Source organism: Oryctolagus cuniculus, chromosome 7 (genome assembly GCF_051225735.1).
Source record: "Oryctolagus cuniculus isolate XC-2025 breed Fujian yellow rabbit chromosome 7, ASM5122573v1, whole genome shotgun sequence".
Taxonomy (NCBI): Eukaryota; Metazoa; Chordata; class Mammalia; order Lagomorpha; family Leporidae; genus Oryctolagus; species Oryctolagus cuniculus.
Window position 1 is genome coordinate 19200797 of NC_142873.1, and position 22522 is coordinate 19223318.

General features: G+C 47.6%; 1 protein-coding gene across 5 annotated transcripts in view; it reads right to left on the reverse strand.

Moving 5' to 3' along the window:
* The window catches only part of DPP6 (dipeptidyl peptidase like 6), a 1254484-nt gene that overhangs the window by 177376 nt on the left and 1054586 nt on the right, over window positions 1-22522 (reverse strand). For all 5 annotated transcript variants that reach the window (XM_051857103.3, XM_051857105.3, XM_070077270.2 and 2 more), the window contains exon 8: window positions 10801-10921. In XM_051857103.3, coding sequence (XP_051713063.3) covers window positions 10801-10921 — 121 coding nt within the window. The remainder of the gene's footprint in view (window positions 1-10800; window positions 10922-22522) is intronic.

Genomic DNA, 22522 nt, shown 5'->3' on the forward strand with positions numbered 1-22522 from the left:
CAGGAGCCTCCTCCGGGTCTCCCACGTGGGTTCAGGGGCCTAAGGACTTGGGCCATCTTCCATTGCTTTCCCAGGCCACTGCAGAGAGCCAGATCAGAAGTGGAGTAGCCGGGACTAGAACCGGCGCCCATATGGGATGTCGGCGCTTCAGGCCAGGGCGTTAACCTGCTGCGCCACAGTGCCAGCCCAGGAACTGATCTGTTCCAAAAACATTCATTTGTCCCCTCCAGGATAGATCCTTTATGCTGGGCACAGGGACACTTGAGACTTTGCCACATTGAGAACTTGGCAGCCACAGTCAGCAGTGCTAGGAGGCTGAAAGTTGATTTTCACCGCACATTTCACACACACCTGCTACTCTGCAATTCACATATTGGCAGTTCCTTATGGTTTATGCTTTGTTATGGTTTGGAAAATAATTTAGGTCTACTCCCCTCCCCTTCACCAAAGACTCATGTGTTAAAGACTTGGACCTCAGAGTTACACTGCTGGATCAGGCATGGAACTCAGTTCAGCTGTGCTGTCTGAGGCTGGGGCCTTGGAAAGTGAGTGGGTTGGACAAGGCTATTGGGTGTGGAGCCTCTGTTGTTGATTCGTGGCAGTTTTCTAGGAAGAGACGTGTGGATTAGACGTAACAGTGAGGTCCCTGTCTCCCTCTCTGCTTCCTGGATCACCATGTGATCAGCCCTCTGCCACCTGCCAGCCGCTCTGGATGCTTGACCTTGAAAATGGGGCTGCCCAAGCTTGAACTGTGGCCTCCACGTTATAAGCTGGAATGAGCCTTCTCCCCTAAGTAGCTTCTTCCAGGCATTTTTGTTTCAGGGAAGAGAAGCTGACTCATCCGTATCTCAGTACACCTGTGCCTTCCCGGATGTGCTGTCATTTAACTTCATGATCATTCTTTAAGGAAGGTATCTGGGCCGGCACCATGGCTCAATAGGCTAATCCTCCACCTGCGGCGCCGGCACCCCAGGTTCTAGTCCCGGTCGTGGGCGCCGGATTCTGTCCCCGTTATTCCTCGTCCAGCCCAGCTCTCTGCTGTGGCCCGGGAGTGCAGTGAGGTTGGCCCAAGTGCTTGGGCCCTGCACCTGCATGGGAGACCAGGGGGAAGTGCCTGGCTCCTGGCTTCGGATTGGGGTGGTGGTGGTGGTGAACCAATGGAAGGAAGAACTTTTTCTGTCTCTAACTCTGCCTGTCAAAAAAAAAGGAAGGTATCTGGACTCTCCCTTTCAGGGGCAGAAATGGAAAGTCACAGAAAGTGGGTGACTCACTCACTGTCACTGAGAAGCCAGGTGGTCCTTGCTGAACTTAAACCTAGGCTTGTTTGGCTTTTAATTCTGTGAGATGAGAAATGCATTCAAAGACCTTGGTGGTTCAAGGCTGTTGGGACCAAGCAGACCACAGATGGCCCATTCATATGTGTGTATTTATCCAAACCTTATTTTATATACAAAAAATAATGCAACTGATATGCAGTAGGCATATGGTAAGGAGCCTGTGATTGGAGTCAGGCAGATTCCCTGACAGTCCTGTGACCAAGGAAAGGTCACGTGACATTGCAAATCCAAGTTTTCTATAGCAGTGAGACAGGGCTCCCGAGAGGATTAAAGGTTTATAGGTCTAAGTGCTGTCATGGAAGAGACACCCACTGGAAGTCAGATACTGCGATTCTTATTCATCCTATAGGTGAACTGGCATTAACTAGAAGGTAGTCTAGAGTCTGGCCAGCTATAATTTTATGTTCCTGGGCTCCCTCCCAGTGAGAGAGCTGCTCCCCTTTCAAATGCCCCCAACTTCCTCTATCCTTGGGGATACAAAGTGAAACTCATAATTAAAATGAGGCTGACAATTATAACTGCTTTTCAGCAAATAAGTATTTTTCTTCTGGGGAATGTTTGTAGAAATAAGGAATTCTGATAGTACTGAGGGAAGGAATCAATGTGCTTTTCTGGTGGGAGGGGTTCTAGGATATGTGAATTTTTCTCTGTGAAGTAACCCAAATATTTTCTGAACCTTTATTAATTACCCAAAGATGCACTTGATATTACAGGAAGCACACCAGATAAAATTCTTGCCTTCAAATAATTGGATTTATTTGGATAGACCAGAGTTGTAATAATTGGCCATGATGAGGAAGTGTCTGGATTCAGATAATAAGAACTAGAAGAATCCAGAAATTCAATCCTTTGGATGTCAGAAGTGTCATCTGTTAATGTGTTGATTAGACTGTGATTGGCAAACCATGGCTTTTGGGATAAGTCCAGCTTGCTGTCTCTTTCTGTATGACCCAAGAGCTAAGAATTGATTGTTTTCTTAGTGGTTGAAAAAAAGAAAGTTTAATGACGTGTGAGACTTCCATGAAACTAATTTCATTGTCCAAAAATAAAGCTTTGTTGAGCAGCCATGGTGTTAGCTTACTTGTACTCTGTGGTTGCTCTTTTGCTATGACAACAGATTGAGTTGTAAAGAGCATATAGTCCAGAAAAGCTAAATAATTGACTACCTGTCCCTTTACAGAAAGTTTTCTGACTCCTGGACTAGATGATGGTGCCAAAGCTCCCTAATTCTGTGATTAAAGAGTCCATAACCACGTGATACTCTTTCAAGAAAGCTCAGATGCGGCCGGCGCCGCGGCTCACTAGGCTAATCCTCTGCCCGTGGCACCGGCACCCTGAGTTCTAGTCCCGGTTTGGTGCCGGTTCTGTCCAGGTTGCTCCTCTTCCAGTCCAGCAGCTCTCTGCTGTGGCCCGGGAAGGTAGTGCAGGATGGCCCAAGTGCTTGGGCCCTGCACCCACATGGGAGACCAGGAGGAAGCACCTTGCTCCTGGCTTTGGATCAGCGCAGCGTGCCGGATGCAACACTCCAGCCGTAGCGGCCACATGGTGGGGTGAACCAACGGAAAAAGGAAGACCTTTCTCTCTCTTTCCCTCTCACTAACTCTGCCTGTCCAAAAAAAAAAAAAAAAAAAAAAAAAAAAAAAAAAAAAAAAAAACCAACCAACCAAACTCAGATGGAACATATGTAAGTGAGGCCATGGCACTTTGTGTTGTAACAGAAGGTGGTAGCTGTCTACCTCTGAAAGAGAGAGATGATGTAATAGGGTGGGTTAGTGTTCACTGAAGATCTACCTGTATTGAAATACTGGAGCTGAGGCCATGTCATGAAGGAGGCAAAAGAACTGCTACGTTGAGAGGAAGGTCTCAGGGACTCAAGAGCATGGGAGGATGCAGTTAACACAGACACAGTTGAACCAGCCACATCTGGATGGGGCTATCATGTCACGTTCCTGACATTGTCTTTCCTCCCTTAGTTCACAGTTCTTAGGTCTTCCTTGTAAAAATCTAGAAACCTGAGACATGGCTCACTGGATCAGAGAAAGCACAGGAGGCATAAAGTCCTGAGACCACCACATCCTTTTCCTCCTGGCAGTTGAATGAATTGAACCACTCTCAGTGTTTCCTCCACGTTTCTCTACTAGGTCAAATTCTCCAGCTATCCAAGTCAAGGTCATTGATCCTTCATGCAATGGGAGACTAGGGCTGGGCAGGGGAAATACTCATTTTCTAGGTGAGCACTGAAAACGTTAAGCCTGCCGCTCAGAATGACTGCTCTCGGAGTCAGCCAATGCTCCACCGTCCCTCTGCATAGGCCTGATAGGTTTGGCAGACATGGATTACAAGTCAGAAATTTTCACCGTTACTTCTACTTTCATACCCTCCTGCAGCAATCACAGATGAAGTAGAATGTCTGTTTTTAAAGTATTTAATTTCTACAGGAGATCACAAGGCATCATTTTTACTGAACAATGAGAACTTGGAGGCTCACAGAGAAAGCAGTGGTTTCTTTGTCATGGACAAAGGAGGGTGCGATTTCAGCTCAGGGAATGTAGACGCAGAGAGCAGCGCATGAAGAGATGCTCTAGCCACATCAGCAGCCTTTCCAGGTTGACTTGGAACTCATAAAGCACTTGCTATAAACATATTATATGCAATAACTTAGGAGTTGTTGGAGAACACTAGTTTTTTTTTTTTTTTTTTTTGACAGGCAGAGTGGACAGTGAGAGAGAGAGACAGAGAGAAAGGTCTTCCTTTGCCGTTGGTTCACCCTCCAATGGCCGCCGCGGCCAGCGTGATGTGGCCAGCGCACCGCGCTGATCCGATGGCAGGAGCCAGGAGCCAGGTGCTTTTCCTGGTCTCCCATGGGGTGCAGGGCCCAAGCACCTGGGCCATCCTCCACTGCACTCCCTGGCCACAGCAGAGAGCTGGCCTGGAAGAGGGGCAACCAGACTAGAACCCGGTGTGCCGGAGCTGCAAGGCGGAGGATTAGCCTAGTGAGCCGCGGTGCCGGCCAAGATAACACTAGTTTTCAAAACTGCTATGGAGGGGTCATTAGGCACACATTAATGCTCTTGATTCCTAACCATGCTGAACCAGATGAAAAAGTACAGCAAGTATCTTCCATTTTACCAACTTTTGGAAATTACAAGGTCAATAAGAGTAGTCATAACAGCAGTCATGACAGCACAACTTAGGGTGTATTAGCTTATTTTAGTTTCCACTATAGCCTTTGGGTTATGCTCCTTTAACATACTACTGTTATCTTTGTTGCGCAGACACACCGAGAGGTTACATATTCACGCACATTCACACAGCTTGTAGTGGTGGAGCTGTTATCCAGCACACGTACAGTGACTACAGAACCCCTGTTCTCACCCACTCTATTCTGTCCTCCCCCAAGAGTGTCATAAAGAAATCACAAGCTTCTGCCAGTTTACTGATAGCAGGTTCATGGTCTGCCTAGATGTTTCCCATCATACAAATCAGAAATGGAACCAACAGGGAGTCCAAGTGGCTGCAAATCTGACCTCAATAATAAGGTACATATTTGAAAAATATTCTAAGCCTGATTGTCTACTGGCTGTACAGCTCACCTAAAAAAAATGTCAGTTCGAACAGCAGGATGCATGAAGGGTGTGCACATCCACTTTGAGCTACTATCTGGGTGTGTGTTTTGCTAGCAATTGAAGTGCCCTAACCAGGCACTTGAGACACAGTTAACATCTGAAGAACCCAATGAAGAGTCTACACTCCAGAGTGAGTGGAATCCACACGCCATATGCATTTCAAATATCATCCTCTAAATCTATGTCAGGGAGCTTTAAAAACAGCACAGAAGAATTAGAAACATTCCTTTTCTCTTCATCTGCTGGCCACTGATATTCGCTAGAAGACTGTCACATCACTGGATGTCAATGTGCAATGCAGCACATAAAGTATACAAACAGAATACAATGTGAGTTGAAATTAAAGCCAAAAGGTATGCTGTGCAGGAAATACTACTCAACAAGTTGTATTTTCCTTTCATGGAATTTAGAAATTTAAGGTGTGCTAGGTGAACAAAGATTCCTCTGCTGTTTGAGTGGAAGTATTTCCTGTGAAGAGTACATTCGAAATCTTTCCATGGAGCTCCATAAATGCCTTTATTGCAATATTTTTTTTGCATGAAAGCCATCCTTCCTAACTCCTTTGCCTCCTTGAATACTCAAAATTACAAGGCATGGAATTGGCCCCCTCCAAAATCATTACATACCTCTCAGAACACTTTGCTAGGATAGAAATCTATGAGATTATGAGTGCAGACTCTGCAAAAGATGTTTTAAGAAACTGTAAAGAATTGTAAAACAGGTCTCATCTAACCCTGGCTTTGCACTCACTGGACAAATATTTGAACGCTAAACGTGACGCACGTGTAGGGAGGAGCTCAGGCAGCACCATGTGGGTCTGGCTCTAGTCCTGTTTTCACAGCAGGCCTGACCACATTTGAGCAGTGCTTCTAGAACATTCTGAGTCCCACGTCAGGATGCCTGAATACGTCTCCATCTGCAGCCACTCTGAGAGGACTTCTTTTGGCCAGACAAGTCTTACTTCTACTTCTTGCAGGCTGGCCCCCCAGTGAACAGCAGTGGTTAGGGTGAGGATGGTGGAAATGACTTGTCTGGGCTTTTAGGAAAGTGGACACAGGATGGAGTCCCCATGAGGGCCATGGAGAAGGCTGCGACTCCCAGGAGGAGGTGAGGCTCAGGAGCAGGAGCAGGGCCACAGGAAGTGGTAACAGTGCCAATAAGACAGGGGAAGGACTGTGGCACTGAACGCTGTTTTCATGAGACTTCCCTCTGACCACTGTCAATCAGGCACCGCCTGATTGGATGGATCCTAAAACCCAGCAGGGAAATAGACACCAGGAAAAGCTAGTTGAGAGCTTTACTAAGAATTTTCCTGCTGGCGCTGTGGCTCAATAGGCTAATCCTCCACCTTGCGGCACCAGCACACCGGGTTCTAGTCCCGGTTGGGGCGCCGGATCCTGTCCCGGTTGCCCCTCTTCCAGTCCAGCTCTCTGCTGTGGCCTGGGAGTGCAGTGGAGGATGGCCCAAGTGCTTGGGCCCTGCACCCCATGGGAGACCAGGAGAAGCACCTGGCTCCTGCCTTCGGATCAGTGCAATGCGCCGGCTGCGGCAGCCATTGGAGGGTGAACCAACGGCAAAAAGGAAGACCTTTCTCTCTGTCTCTCTCTCTCTGTCCACTCTGCCTGTTAAAAGAAAAAAAAAAAAAGAATTTTCCCCACTGACCTCCACAGGGCCAATACTACCTTGTGTAACAGGGTCTTTAGATCACATTTTCCAAGTACCTTTAAGTTCTAGACTAGCTAAGGTTAAAATTCATCCCTGAAATTTCATTCATACCAAACCTGACATTAGGTAAATGCCCTCCAGGCTACTTTCAGCCCAAGGATTCTAGGCTGTGCTCTATAAATATCTTATGTGCATTGTCCTCCCCAGTGCCTGTCTCCGTTGGCATTTCAGAGGAGTGGAGGAGATAAGAACTTCCATATCCACAGGGAAAGAAGTTTTCCCAACATAGTCTGTGATAATGGCATATCATTGTACAGTTATGATGACTGGATTATGCATTCACCTCCTTGGGCGATAAAGATATTGGTGGTTCATTGTTTAACTGAAACATTTAATCACTTAAAGTCTTAGTAGTGGAAAATTCTAGGCCAAAAATTCTGTGCTATTCCACTCTATGTCATGGAAATGATGATAATGATGAAATGAGCTAATTTGTCAACGAACAGCAGCAACTGTTGGAAACACAACCAACTCTAACAGTGGCAACAAAGGTCTCATAAAAATTTGAAGACCCATGGGCAAAACTGTGAAGGCTTGTGTGAAAGCGCAAACTCTTAACATAACACTCAGAGTCCTAAAAATACTTCATTGACATCTTAATTTTAGTTTATCCATAATCAACTGTAGTAAACAAAATGGTTGTAGGGTGCTATTCTGCTGTCTTTAGTCTTATATTAAAATAAAATTCTATGTAACTACATGACATGTGTCTAGAAGAATAAATACAATAAAATAAAGAATAAATAAAGTACGTTTTGCTTATCAAAATCAGCTTACGTTGGGTGGGTATTTGGCATAAGATGCCACTTAGGATACTCTTATTCCCATATCTGAGTGCCTGAGTTCAAGTCTCAGCTCTGTTCTTGGTCCAGCTTCTAGCTAGTGTGTGAGATGGGAGGCAGCAAGTGATGGCTTAAGAGGTTGGGTTCCTGCCACCCACACAGGAGACCTGGATTGCTTTCCTAGCTCCTGGCTTGGGCAAGGCCCAGCCCCAGTACTTGCTGGCATTTGGGGAGTAAACCAATGGAAGGGAGCCCTCTCACAGTCTGTCTGTCCTTCCGATCAGCTTCTGACCACCATGAGCCAAGGACTCTCCTCAGAGGATCCGTGAGACAGAGGGAGGTGAGCTCTCAGCCAGCCCTGAGCTTGAGTTCTGGCATGTGGCGAGCGCTTTGGCTAACTGGAGGAGGCTTCCCTGTACTGAATTTGTACACCTCTGGTGAAGGGAAGGAGATTCTTGGCAGCTCCCCTGTCTCAGACCTTTTCTTTCCTTCGGTCCCCAAAACTCTGCACTGCTCAAATGCGTAAGATCCTTTTTTGAGAAGCAAATCAATATGGCATTTTGCTGCCAATAAGCTTCAGCCCTTAGTGGCTGTTTCTGACTTACATGGCTTAGTTTTTGTTCTCAGAATTAAAATCTCCAAGTGAGTCAGGCCCCTTGCAGATGCCGGCAGGGCATTCTCCTCCCAATCTCTCCCCCGGCCTTTTAAAGGAAGCTTCTGGAAGTAAAACAGTTAAGTCACAGACGAGGCCACAACAATCTTTGAAGTTTACTTCTCCATCATTAAATGAGGAAGCAAGATTCCCCAGGGCTCCCCGGCTCCCACCTCCTGAAACCTAAGCGTGAGCGTCTACAAGCTTCCAGGGAGCAACGCTAAGTAGATTAAGCTGCCACACCAACTGAGACTGATTTAAAATATTTGGGGCTCTGTTATCACAGCAACACAATTCTGTGTAAATGCCTTGAAGAAAAAAAATTCCTCTCCGTGGGTTTGTTAAAGCACAAGCTTAACTAGAATGGCAAAGCAAGGAACATTTAATTTTCATTAGGAAGATACTAAAAAAGATATTTAAAATCTCATGTTCTGGATTTTTTGAGATTAGTCCTAGAGCAAGCTAAAGCTTTCTCTCTTTGGGGGCCTTGGGGTCTTTAATTGCACTGATCTCTTCTGAACTTTCGGGTTTGACAATTCCTGTCATGGTGGCAGAATGGCCACTTGGAAATGTTGGCTTTGCCTATCTGTTTTTTAAATATTTTTTCCTATACAATAAAAATAAGTAATGAACAATTACAATAATAGCAATTGCCACAGTATGATAACATTTTTAAAAAGATTTATTTGAAAGGAAGAGTTACAGAGAGAGGAGGAGAGAAAAGAGTGAGAATGAGATATCTTCCATCTGTTGGTTCACTCCCCATGTGTCAGCAACAGCCAGGGTCCGGCCTGCGGGCCATCCCCACATACAGGGATTCTGTGCAGCACCAAGAGGCCTTGCTAGTCTGGGTTTTCTGTGTCTGATGCTGCCTGTACCTCCTACACAGAGCTAGGGACACCTCAGAACACGGCATTCCCAGAGCTGCTTCTGCACAAAGCAAATGTAACCACAGTGGGTACCAACCAGTGTCTGTTTTGTCTCAGGGCCTCCCTGCAGTGGGGCCAAAGACACCATGTTGGCGAAAAAACTTCAAGGTGGGGGCAGGCATTTGGCCCAGTGGCTAAGATACTGATTAGGACCTGAGTATCCCATATTGGAATATCTGGGTTTGACTCCCTACTCCAGTTTCCTGCACATCCTGAGAGGTAGTGGGTGATGGCTCAAGTATTTGAGTTCTTGCTGCCCACATCAGAGACCCGGATTGAGCTTCTGATTTGTAGTTCCTAGCTGCTGGCCTCAGCCTGGTCCAGTCCCAGGCATTTGCAGAGTGAATTAGCAGATGGCTGTGTGCGCTCTCTCTACCTCTCACGTAAAGGAAAACAAAACCAAGCAAACAACAGAAATTCCTCAAAGGTTATTTCCTGGGGCTCAGAAGGCAATTTGGAGAGAAGGACACTTAAGAGTACTCTGTGCCCTGGCATCCATGTATGCACTAACAAGAGTTTTCCAAGGTGACCATGGTAGAGATGACAGCCTTGTTTGGAAGCTGCCTTGAGACTAGGAAGGAGTTGATCTTTGGAGAGAAATGTGGAATTGGGGAGAAGTGACTGGAAAGGCATGGGGGGAGTTTTCTGGGATGATGAAAATTCTCCTTATAATATGCTTTTATTGTGTGCAAATGATACCTCAATTAAAACAACTAAAAATCCAGCCCCAGAACTTTATGTCCAGTGACCACAGTGAGGTGATGATGGGAGTATTGCTGACCTCACAGATTCATCTACTTTATACTTTCAGGTACACAAAGCCACTTGATGCTGCACAGCACTGGGAGAAAATGATACTGCCTTGATGAGATGCCCAGAATTTCCCCAACTCCCCCGTGACCCAACCTAGGGGTGAGTTACCCCCTCACAGGTGAGATTTGTGCCCTTGTAAGGAGACAAAGAGACTGTGCTGTCTGTCACATGAGGCCACAGCAAGCATGCAGCAGTGTGGAAGCTGGGAGGAGGGGTCTCTCCAGGCAACGGGTCCGCGGGCTCCTTGATTCTGGATTTCCGAGAACCCAGAACTGTGAGGAATAAACCCTGTTGTCTAAGCACCTGTCGGTAGCACCTCATTCTAGCACCCGAATGGACTGTGCCGGAGGGTTCCAAGAGGTCATGGATAGCAAAGTGCTCAGAACTGTGCCCGACACCTGAGCGCAATCCATACCTGGTTGTCACTGTTATGGTAAAAGTCTCATTAGCATGGAGACAGATTATAAAAGTTTAAGAAGAACGCTTCTCCCTCAGAGTTTTAGTAACTTAATAATGTATACAGCAGGAGTCTCCTGGCCCCACGGGCCAACCAGTAGAAGAACACGCCCAGCAAGGTAGATGTGCTTGGAATAGTGAGTCACTCTGGTTTCTTTGGAAACATCTACCTTATCCCTTCTTCCCCAGGAAAAACAAGGCACTTGCAACCCTTAAATGGCCCTAGAAGTCACTTCCTCGTTCAGCCAATCTCCCACTGTGGCTTCTCTTGCCACTTGGGAATCCTGCACGATGAGCCACTAGGTGAGTGCCCTTGCGGACAGCCTGATGCTCCCTGCAGCTCCAACAGAATCTTTTAAATCTAGCTGGACATATTACAAAACTGGAGTTGAAGGTTTAGTCAAGGAAAGAACAGAAGCCATGACCTCAGTCTAGCGAAACAACCACCGCTGTGAGCCCACAGCCCACTCCAAGTCTTACCTTCATACAGCCAGTCGCTGAGGCCATTATAAATGACACCCTCCTTCCCCGTGGAGACCACTCGGATGGCCTGTTTCCCGACGTGTGCGCAGTAGTAGATATTGTTTTCAAATATAAATATCTAATTTGGACAGAAGGAAAAAACATAGCATTAACAAAGGAAATGTGTGTTAAGAAGGGTGCTCTTAAAAACCTGAAGTCGTCAATGCTGTGTTCATCTTCCTATTGTACTCACCTGACAGAACATAGGTCTTCTCAGCATTGTTCAAGGTTTACCTGCCTCCAACATCATCCACATTTAAGGATAGATCAGAAACTCCAACTCTGCAGGGTCCACCCAACACGACCATTTACCACAACTGGATCATGTGTGGTCTGAAGCTTTTGGGCTCATTAGCATCAAATCGGATTGAGTATTTTAAGCAATCATGTTTTTCCTGGCAATTCAGATGAGTAGGCTGGGAAATTGGAAATCTGAATTTTATTCAGTCAGTGCTCCTTAAGAATTCTGTATCAGGTACCTGCTCTGTGCCAATCACAGGGGGCAAGGTGAACAAGGTGGGAATTATCATCTGGCCAAAGAAGAGAAATTGCACAGGCCACTGAAAGGGAGGCACGTGGGGTCTGGAAACACGTAGCAGGGTCACCCAAGGGTAGGCAAGGTGTCCACCAAAAAAGTAGTTTAAAAAAATTCATTGTGATACAAGCTACATGACACCACATTGACCACTTCAATCCTTTCCCGTGGCATTAAGCAGATTCACATGTTGTTTGTTTGTTTGTTTTGACAGGCAGAGTGGATAGTGAGAGAGAGAGACAGAGAGAAAGGTCTTCCTTTTGCCGTTGGTTCACCCTCCAATGGCCACCATGGCTGGCACACTGCAGCCGGCGCACCGCACTGATCCGAAGGCAGGAGCCAGGTACTTCTCCTGGTCTCCCATGGGGTGCAGGGCCCAAGCACTTGGGCCATCCCCCACTGCACTCCTGGGCCACAGCAGAGAGCTGGCCTGGAAGAGGGGCAACGGGGACAGAATCCGGCGCCCCGACCAGGACTAGAACCCGGTGTGCTGGTGCTGCTAGGTGGAGGATTAGCCTAGTGAGCCGCCGCGCCGGCCAAAGCAGATTCACATGTAAAACGGCCACCAACACCCTCCATCTCCAGAACTCTCTCAACTGAAACGTCACCCTCATTAAATACCAAGTCCTGTCCCCCAGCACCCACTGCTCTACTTCCTGTGTCTGTGGATTGTCTATTCTAGAGACTTCAAGCAAGTGGATTATTAAGCACTTGTCCCTTTTGTGTTTGGCAATGTCACCCAACACCCGTCCTCAGGGTTCAACCATGAGGCATCACATGTCAGAGTGTCAAGAAGATGGTTTTTGAGCTGAGACCCGAATGTCGGGGACTTTGGAAGAGGAACTAAGAGCACCCAGGTGGAAGAGTTGCCAGAACTCCAGAGTCCATAGTCGGCAAGGTACTGGGAGGACCTGAAACAGTGCTCCCTGTGCACTGACCCATCAGAGGCAGGAAAGGATGCCCGAGAAGGGTCCAGGAGCCAGCTCGCAGAGGGCTGCAAGTCACGGCGGCAGGACGGCCCTGGCCCCAAGCTGAGCAGGGGCCATTGTGATCCGACGAGTCTAGAGGCAGCGTGGCCATGAGGAGACAGACCCTGAATGGGAGGATCTGGTTGCAGCCACCTGAGGGGCGCTGATGATGGAAACGTAGAGAGGGGGGCCACCCAGGAAGACAGCTACAAGAACCCACTGACTGTGAAGCTGTAAAACAGAGTGGAATTGTTCTCCAGCTGGCCTTGGTGATGGGACGCATTTGTGGAGCTGGGGTGCAGTGGGAGGTATGACAATCTGAGCGTAGGCATCTTTGCCCTTTCTCTGGGGGAAGGGGGTGGTCCAGGTAGTGGTTCTCAGATTTTGATGAATGTTTGATGACCAGCAGAACATTGAAAAACCATCTTTTTCCAATCCACCAGCCCAACCCAAATGCTCAGAATATCTGGGGGTGGGATCCAGGCATCAACATTCTTAAAGAAACACACCAGGAGAACGCCAATGTGCAGCCAAATTTAAGAACCAGTGTTCTAGGAACTATCTTGTATCTCCTGAAACTCTTAAACTATAAATGGGCCTACATGATATCTGGCATTCTCCTAAGCTTTGATCAATTATTTTTTGTGTGTTTTAAGATGCATTGGAAAAGAGAGATTGGAGGGGGACAGAGAGAGGGAGGGAGAGAGAGAGAGAGGGAGGGAGGGAGGGAGGGAGACTTCTACCTGCTAGTCCATTCCTCAAATGGCCGCAACACTCTAGTCTGGGCTAGGCTGAAACTAGAAACCAGGAACTCTATCCAGGACTCCCACACAGGTGCCAGGAGCCCAAGTACCTGGGCCATCTGCTGCTGCTTTCCCAGGCACATCAGCAGGAGGCTGGATCCGAAGCAGAGCAGCTGGGCCTGGATCTGGCATGCTAAAATGAGATGCTGGTGTCACAGGCAGTAGCCCAACCTGCTGTACAACAACAAGGTTCCCAGCATTGATCAGTTGTGTCCTGCATTTTTTTGTATCAGAATTCTCTGCCTGTATCGCTACTGGCACTTCAGGATGCTGGCCAGATCTGCAAATACTCAATGTGGATAGAAATTGGGCTCTGCAGGGGCTGGCCCTGTAGGTGCAGGGGGTTAAAGCCTGGGCCTGCAGTGCCAGCATTCCCTTTTGGGCACCAGTTTGAGTCCCCGTTGCTCCTCTTCCAATCCAGCTCTCTGCTTTGGCCAGGGAAAGCAGTGAAAGGTGGCCCAAGTGCCTGGGCCCCTGCACCCATGTGGGAGACCCAAAGAAGCTCCTGGCTCCTGGCTTCGGATCAGTTCAGCTCTGGCTGCTGTGGCCATTTAGGGAGTGAACCAGAGGATGGAAGACCTCTCTCTCTGACCCTACCTCTCTCTGTAACTATTTCTTAATAAAATAAATCTTGGCCGGCACCGCGGCTCACTAGGCTAATCCTCCGCCTGCGGTGCTGGCACCCCAGGTTCTAGTCCCGCTCGGGGCGCTGGATTCTGTCCCGGTTGCTCCTCTTCCAGTCCAGCTCTCTGCTGTTGGCCACGGAGTGCAGTGGAGGATGGCCCAAGTACTTGGGCCCTGCACCCGCATGGGAGACCAGGAGAAGCACCTGGCTCCTGGCTTCGGATCGGCACAGCGCGCTGGCCACAACGTGCTGGCCGCTACGGGGTGAGCCAAGGGAAACAGGAAGACCTTTGTGTGTGTGTGTGTGTCACTGTCTAACTCTGCCTGTAAATAAATAAATAAAATTAAAATAAATCTTAAAAAAAGAAAAAAGAAGCTGGGCTCTGTAGACCAAGGGTAGAAATTGAGCGATTTTTATATTTTGATTATAGAAAAAATGTTATCAGTGTCATTTAAGAGACTATTGGGAACAGGTATTTGGCACAATACAGGAAGTGGCATGAAATGGAATTTTTTAAATTGAAAACACACAGAAGGCAGTGTTCCCAACCAGCTTCACGGAAGCACGGCTCTGAAAGCACCATCGTGGTAGTGGCAGTGTGAGTTTTCTGCTCGGGCCTCCTGCTCTGAAAGTGTTCACTTCAACCAGAAATGAGCTGGAAAACATCCAGGAACAAGTATACATCCTAATTTAATTCCAGCAGCTCTTCTGACGAGTTTGCCTAAGGGTAAGATGTAGTACTAAATTTCCGTTTCTTTTATGGGTTCTGAGCCTACAATGGATTTTTGAACCAAATCAAACTGTAGTCAATTAATATTTTGAGTAAGTAAAATGTGCTATGATAAGATATTAAGTCCTTTTTCACCTTGGCTTTATTTTTAATGGAAGGGAAATGAAAGAACAAGCTATAAAGAAGAGTGCAATTTGCTTTGAAGATGTTTCTCGCTTTCCTTTCGGCATTCAGATTAAGATATCTGAGCAGAAGATGATGAGAGGTATATGTGGCATCTGCAGTTCAGCAAGGCCACACACTGGTACGTGAGGGATTATGGGGGCGCTGGGCCTGGGCAAGGTCAAAAATTGGGGTGAGCGATTTTTACTTTTCTCCCACTATGGGCACAGTAGGGGCGTTCTGGTCCATTTGAGTTTGAGGTTCCTATAGGAGCTTAGTACCTCCCAGCCACAGTCACTGATGTCTAGACAAGCCCACATTTACCCCTAGCCCCTCACCTCAGCTCACCTTCAACCTCTGACAGCTTCACTAGCTGCGTAGTTTATGTCGTCCCGACTTAACACGATAGAAATATGTCTCCCTACTTTCTGGTTTCTCCCATGGACTCATGTTCAGGTTATCATTCAGTACTAAAGTACCATTTTTTCCCCATGCCATTGTGTTTGTGAGAGCCTGAAACAGCTTTCTATCCCTTTCATCATAAAGTCTAAATTTCCAGTCTAGAATCAAGACCCTCCACGACCAGGGACTGATGGTTGCCAAATCTTTCCCTGCTGTGGCAGTTACAGGACACACACAGGGACTTGAGGGTTGGGGTGGAGGGGGCAGCATTAGCCCCAGGAGTTCACATCTCCACGTGGACTTGAGTTTCCACACAGCTTGAGGTGCCGAGAGCGCACACCCTGTGCTTGGAGCACAGCGGCTATGCTGTGTGACCTGGACTAATTTGCTGAACTTCTCTGTGCCTCGGTTTCTCAGCTGTCAGTAGAGATAATAACAGAACCCAGTCTTAGGGTGGATGTGACGAATGAGTGAGGTGACAAATTCCAAGTACCCGAAAGAGTCTTGGTGCAAAGTTAGTCCTCAACTATGTATCTACCATGGCTGTGGGTGTAACATCATTATAATCATTCATTCTGTCTGCAGGGGTGAAGCCAGGCCTTGTGGGGGAGCTGCCATCTCAGACCACAAAGGATTAATGCTTTTAATTCTGATCAGGATTAATTTATCTTTTCCTTTCATTGCTTGTGGTTTCAGTGTCACAGCTAAGAATCCATCCATTGCTAAGTCAAGGTCATGCCTATTTATCCTATGCTTTCTTTCATATTTTTTATAGATTTAGCTCACATTAGGCCTTTGATCCATTCTTAGCAAATTAGTGTATGTATTGGCCAGCCAGTTAAAAAAATGTTTTACAGGCATTAATTCACCTCATTTTTACTTTAAAAAAAATCTATTTATTTGAAAGGCAGAGCATCACACAAGGATACGGAGTGGGGTGGATGGGTGGGAGCGGGAGCAGAGGGGGAGAGAGAGGGAGAGAGGAGGAGGGGGGGGGAGAGAGGGGTAGGGGAGAGAGGGAGGGGGAGAGAGGGAGGGAGAGGGAGGGAGGGAGAGGGAGAGAGAGGGAGAGAGAGGGAGAGAGAGGGAGAGAGAGGGAGAGAGAGGGAGAGAGAGGGAGAGAGAGGGAGAGAGAGGGAGAGAGAATATCTTCCATCTACTGATTCACTCCTCAAATGGCTGCAACAACCAGATTTGGGCCAGGAACCTTGAATTCTATCAGGGTCTCTCATGTGGATGATAGGGGCCCAAGTACTTGGGCCATCTTCTGCTGCCTTCCTGGGCACATTAGCAGGGAGCTGGATCAGAAGCAGAGCAGCCGGCGCCGCAGCTCACTAGGCTCATCCTCCGCCTTGCGGCGCCAGCACACCAGGTTCTAGTCCCGGTCGGGGCGCCGGATTCTGTCCCCGTTGCCCCTCTTCCAGGCCAGCTCTCTGCTGTGGCCAGGGAGTGCAGTGGAGGATGGCCCAGGTGCTTGGGCCCTGCACCCCATGGGAGACCAGAAGTACCTGGCTCCTGCCATCGGATCAGCATGGTGCGCCGGCTGCAGTGCGCCAGCCGCGGCAGCCATTGGAGGGTGAACCAACGGCAAAGGAAGACCTTTCTCTCTGTCTCTCTCTCACTGTCCACTCTGTCAAAAAAAAAAAAAAAAAAAAAAGAAAGAAAAAAAAAAAGAAAGAAAAAAAAAAAAAGAAGCAGAGCAGCTGAGACTTGAATCAGAACTCTGTTATGGCGTGCCAGCATCACAAGCAGCGACTCAACCCACTGAGCCACAATGCTGGCCCCAACTCACCTCATTTTAAAAGTAAACTCTTGGGGTGGGCATTTGGATTGTGGTTAAGGTGCCAGGCAGGCTTCCCATATCCCATATGTGTATGCCTGGGTTTTCAGTCTCAGCTCTGCTCCCAATTCCAGCTTCCTGCTAAGGCACACTCTGAGAGGCAGCAGGTGACTCAAGTATTTGGGTCCCTGCCGGCCATGTGGTAGACTTGGATTAAGTTCAAAGCTCTTGGTTCTGGCCTGGCCCAGCCTTAGCCCAGTCCCTGCCATTGTAGGCATTTGGGGAGTGAACCAGGGGGTGGGACTTCTATCTGTGCATCTGCTGGTGTCTGTCACTCAAATGAAAATCAATCAGTAAATAAGCCAGCCAGCAAGCTCTATGGGTTAAGTACTAGTGTTCTTGCTTTGCCGATGAGGAAACTGGAGAACAGAGGTTCAGTTACTTGCCCACTAACCACTGGTCAGCAGTAGGGCTGGGATTCAAGTCAGAAGGCATGAGGGTGTGAAGTGTCTTGTACAAGCTTACCAGTGAAGAGAAGGAGGAGCTGGGGTTGTACTGTGAGCCCCGGTTCCAGACTGGCGACTTTATGAGCAGGGCACGATGCTCCCTGCTATCAATTGGTTGAACAAATGAAAGGTGTGAGTTTTAACTAGAAATGAACCAGTGACCACGGTCACCTCTGTGAGTCATAGTGCCACCTCTCACATCCCCTGTGTCTGCCTCTTCTTCATTCAGAAGGAATCCAATGGCAGAAACTCATATTCAAGAGACCCACCCAGAAGAGCTTACCTGGGCTGGGGGAGTGGGGAGGGATGGCATATTACAATTGTCATCAGAATCCTTCAGCAGTTCGGGCAGCCCCTTCCTGCCCTCTTTAGGGCCATGGGATCAGGTACGCAAGACCCTTTGACCTAAACTGACCTTGAGTCCCTTCCAACTGCAATATTTCTATCTGTTTAGGATCCAGTTAACAGGCTCAGCTCATGAAGTCTTTTTTGGTTAAGGGGTTGCCCACTTCTCTCGAATGGCCTTACCCCCATGGATACCCAGCCAGTGCCTGCACCTGCTGTCGGCTTCTGTGGCCTTGACTCAGTTGCTGAACCATGACTCTGGGGCTGGAATTGCCGCTGTAAGAACAAAGCCCTCTGTCCCCATGGGCACTGTTCATCAAGCTCCAGCTGAAGGAGCCCTGCACTCCCAGGACTGCAGCAGGCCCCTCCCTGCTGTCCAGCATCAGTTCTTTCTTTCATAAGCTTCTAAAAGGCCTATGTTCAGCAGGCAGGCATTGGAACTAGCGGTTAAGCTGCTGGATAGGATGCCTGTATCTCACATTGGAGTATCTGGGTTTGATGCCCAATTCTAGCTTCCTGCTAATGCAGACCCTGGGAGGCAACAGGCAATGACTCAAGTGATTGGATTCCTGCCGCTCATGTGCAAGGCCTGGAGTGAGGTGTGGGCTCCCAGCTTTGGCCTAGCCAAGCCCTGGCCACTGGGAGCATTTGGGGAATGAACAATGGATGCCAGGTCTCTATCTGGATCTGTCCCTCCCTCCATCTGTCTTTATGCCTCCTTTTTTTTTTTTTTCTTAAAGATTCATATTTATTTGTTTGAAAGGCAGAGAAACAGAGACAGAGAGAGGTCCTCCATCCACTGGTTCACTCCCTAAATGGCTACAACAGCCGGAGCTGGGCTGGTCTGAAGCCAGGAGCCAGGAACTTATTCCAGGTCCCCCACGTAGGTGCAGGAACCCAAGTACTTGGGCCATTCTCTGCTGCTTTCCCAGGCCATAAGCAGGGAGCTGGATTGAAAGAGGAGTAGATAGGACTTGAACCAGTGCACACTGGAGATGCCGGCGTGGCAAAGAGCAGCTAAGTCACAACACTGGCCCCATCTACCTTAGCCTCTCACTTTACATACAGTTTCCAAAACATAATCAGATGTAAACAAAGCACAGGAAGACACAGGGATTTTCTTTGTGGTCTGCAAATGGTCACTGCCAATCAGGATGTGATGGCAACGACAAGATTTTCCAGTGAGACGTGAAACCCGGCCTCCACGTCTTCCATCTGCCATTTTCCTGGAACCCCGACTGCACGCTCTTTCCGCCAGCTCCTCAGTGCCCTGGGAGGGTCCTAGGCATGTTCCCTCCCTCTGCAGCCCTGACCTGGCGCTTTGTTTGGCCCTGGCAGCATTCAGACCCTGTCTTCTCTATGGCTCTGCTCAGCCCCATCTTCCAGAAGGAAGCCCCTCTCTTCGTGCTCATCCTGTGCTCCTTCCTCCTTATCACCCCCATAAACTCCATAGATTGAAAAGTGATGGGAAGTGGGTCTAGGGAATGGGAGATTGGAAGTGGGACGGGGTGGTGCTGGCTCTGCACCCCTGTGGGGCACAGAAGAGGCCTCCAAGTGGAAGCTGTCTCTCTGGGCTTGTCAGGTGCTTTCTGGGGTCTTTTCAGACATGGCAGATTCCATTTCCCCAAGTCGGCCTCGATTCAGCCAGGAGACAGATGGGGACGGTAACCAGAGAGAAGCAGCAGCACCCTCAGGACCTTGGAGAAGTAGGGAAGCTTTGCTCCCAGGGCTGATTTTCTCATGTTTGACAAGCTAATGGGTGCTACTTAGAGGGGGCTATCACAGTCCAAAATTATGTAATAATTCCAGTACTTACCATGACCTATCATCATCCCACTTTATCTATATCATAGTAGCAAGTGTTCTAATCATATGATTGAAAACTGTACCAGTACATTAATCCCTTTCTTTGTGTGAAAATTCTATTGAAGTTAATGTAGTCCCCAACAGCTAAGCAAATGTTCCTTTTATAAATGTTATCTTATTACTCCTTATTCTACCAAGCTGATGGGACTTAACTCTGAAGACTTTTGCTTGGAATTCAAAGCTGTCACCTACTAATTCCAAGGTTTTATTTATTTATTTATTTATTTATTTATTTATTTATTTATTTACCTCATGCTGCTTCTTGCCAGCCCCATCTCTTGCTATTTCCTAAGTAAGCCCCACTCATTTCTATCCAGGGAAACCCCTCCCTCCCAGGCAAGCCAGCAGCCGTCCTCTCAGTCCAACCAGCCCTGATCGCCCAGCAAGCAGAGGAGAAGCTGCCCTGCTTCTTTGCACCATGTTGGTTCTGCTTTTCCCGCCCTGACACTTCTCGCATTTTCCACACTTTCTATATGTTTTGCCTTTCTAGAGAGCTTCCTCGTCCTCAGCATCTGTATGCTGCATCCCCACTCTCCACTGTTCACATTCGAGTCCAACAGGGCAGAGGTTCTGTCTCCCAACCCTCTCTTTGCCCCTCTGCAACCTTAAACGGTGCATGGCAATGCTTGATAAACAAGGAAATGCTTGTTTCTGAACATAACTACTTTTCGGAAGTCCATTTTCTGCCAAATTTGCCTGGCCTATATCTTGATTAACCAGGACCATTTCCTTTACTCATTTTCAGGCATTTTAAAGGTTTCTACCATCCTTACAACGGAAGGCTGGCAACAGCACAGGCCTACAGAAGCTTCAGCCTCTCCTCTTCCCTACCACACAGATTCTGAACAGAGTTTTTATGAAATACAAACCAAGCAAATCAATGAAGAATAAAGTATATTCTTTGTCTTTACAAAATTTATCACATTTTCATTAGTCTGGTCTTTTAAATGAACACTTCAGATGAACTACAGTTCACATTTTCATGATTATAGGAAATTCCGTGAAAGTTCAATGAACTGGATTCTCTAGAGGAACGGGAACTTTCAGTTAAGCAAATTTTCTTGGCGAATGTTCTAAGAAAGAGAGAGATCTTTTTATTTTCAGCCCCCATTAGGGAAGTATTTCTACATGTGTTTTACTTTCTTGATTTATTAAATAGAATGAAGGGGGCCGGCACTGTGGCGTAGTGGTTAAAGCAGCCACCTGCAGTGCTGGCATCCCATATGGCACCGGATCAAGTCCCAGCTGCTCCACTTCCTATCCAGTTCTCTGCTGTGGCCTGGGAAGACAGCAGAAGATGGACCAAGTCCCTGGAACCCCTGCATCTGCGTGGGAGACCCATAAGAATCTCCTGGCTTCAGATCAGCACAGCTCTGGCTATTGTGGCCATCTGGGGAGTGAACCAGCAGATGGAAGACCTCTCTCTGTCTCTGACTCTCTGTAAACTCTGCCTTTGCAATAAATAAATCAATTATTTTTTTAAAAAAATAAATGAGGTCTATAACATTATTGTTGATGAAAGACTCTATTTTACCTAAAAATATCAGCATACATTATATTTTCATTGGCCAGAACTATTGGTGGCCGGCGCCGTGGCTCAATAGGCTAATCCTCTGCCTGTGGCGCCGGCACACCGGGTTCTAGTCTTGGTCGGGGCACCGGATTCTGTCCTGGTTGCCCCTTTTCCAGGCCAGCTCTCTGCTGTGGCCCAGCAGTGCAGTGGAGGATGGCCCAAGTTCTTGGGCCCTGCACCCGAATGGGAAACCAGGAGAAGCACCTGGCTCCTGGCTTCAGATCAGCGTGGTGCGCTGGCTGTAGCACGCTGGCTGCAGCACGCTGGCTGCAGCGGCCATTGGAGGGTGAACCAACGGCAAAAAGGAAGACCTTTCTCTCTGTCTCTCTCTCTCACTGTCCACTCTGTCAAAAAAAAAAAAAAAAAAAAAAAAAAAAGAACTATTGGTGTATTAAAAAAGAGATTGGTCTAAATCTATATCCATTCCCAGAAATTGTTTTCCCTGATATTATGTGTTACTCATTGTTACTAATTTCCATGTCAGTAGTGTGCAAAAAAAAAAAAAAAATCTGTCCAGGCTTTAGCATGTGAGTTAGCTGGGTTTTAAATGATTGAGACTTTATTATATTTTCCTGGGAATCCAAAAATCTCATACAACTTTCAAGTAACTCATCAAATAGAAATCAAGGAGTATGTATATTAGTGATGCCTCTCTGCTGTTACCATTAATTTTGGAATTTTTTATTCTATCAGTTAGTATTAGCAGACACTAGTCTTGTTTATGTGATCCCTTTGACTCTTAGACCTATCAGTATGATCAATTGTGAACTGAAATTGATCACTTGGACTAGTGAGATGTCATTGGTACATGCCACCTTGATGGGATTGAATTGGAATTTTTTTCTTCTTTTTTCTTTTTTGACTGGCAGAATTAGACAGTGAGAGAGAGAGACAGAGAGAAAGGTCCTCCTTCCTCCACTGGCTCACCCCCAAGTGGCCGCCAGGGCCAGCACGCTGCAGCCAGCACGCTGCGCTGCTCCGAAGCCAGGAGCCAGGTGCTTTTCCTGGTCTCCCATGCGGCTGCAGGGCCCAAGCACCTGGGCCATCCTCCACTGCCTTCCCAGGCCACAGCAGAGAGCTGGATTGGAAGAGGAGCAACCGGGACAGAATCTGGTGCCCCAACCAGGACCAGAATCCGAGGTGCTGGCACCGCAGGTGGAGGATTAGCCCAGTGAGCCGCGGCGCCAGCCGGAATTTCTTTTTAAAGATTTTATTTTATTTGAAAGGCAGAGTTACAGAGATTGGTAGAGACAGAGAGAGAGACAGGTCTTCCATCTGCTGGTTTACTCCCCAAATGGCCACAACGGCTGGAGCTGATCCTCTCAATACTTCTAAAAATGATTCAAAGTAGAGTACAATAAAACACTAGCCACATTTCCCAAGGT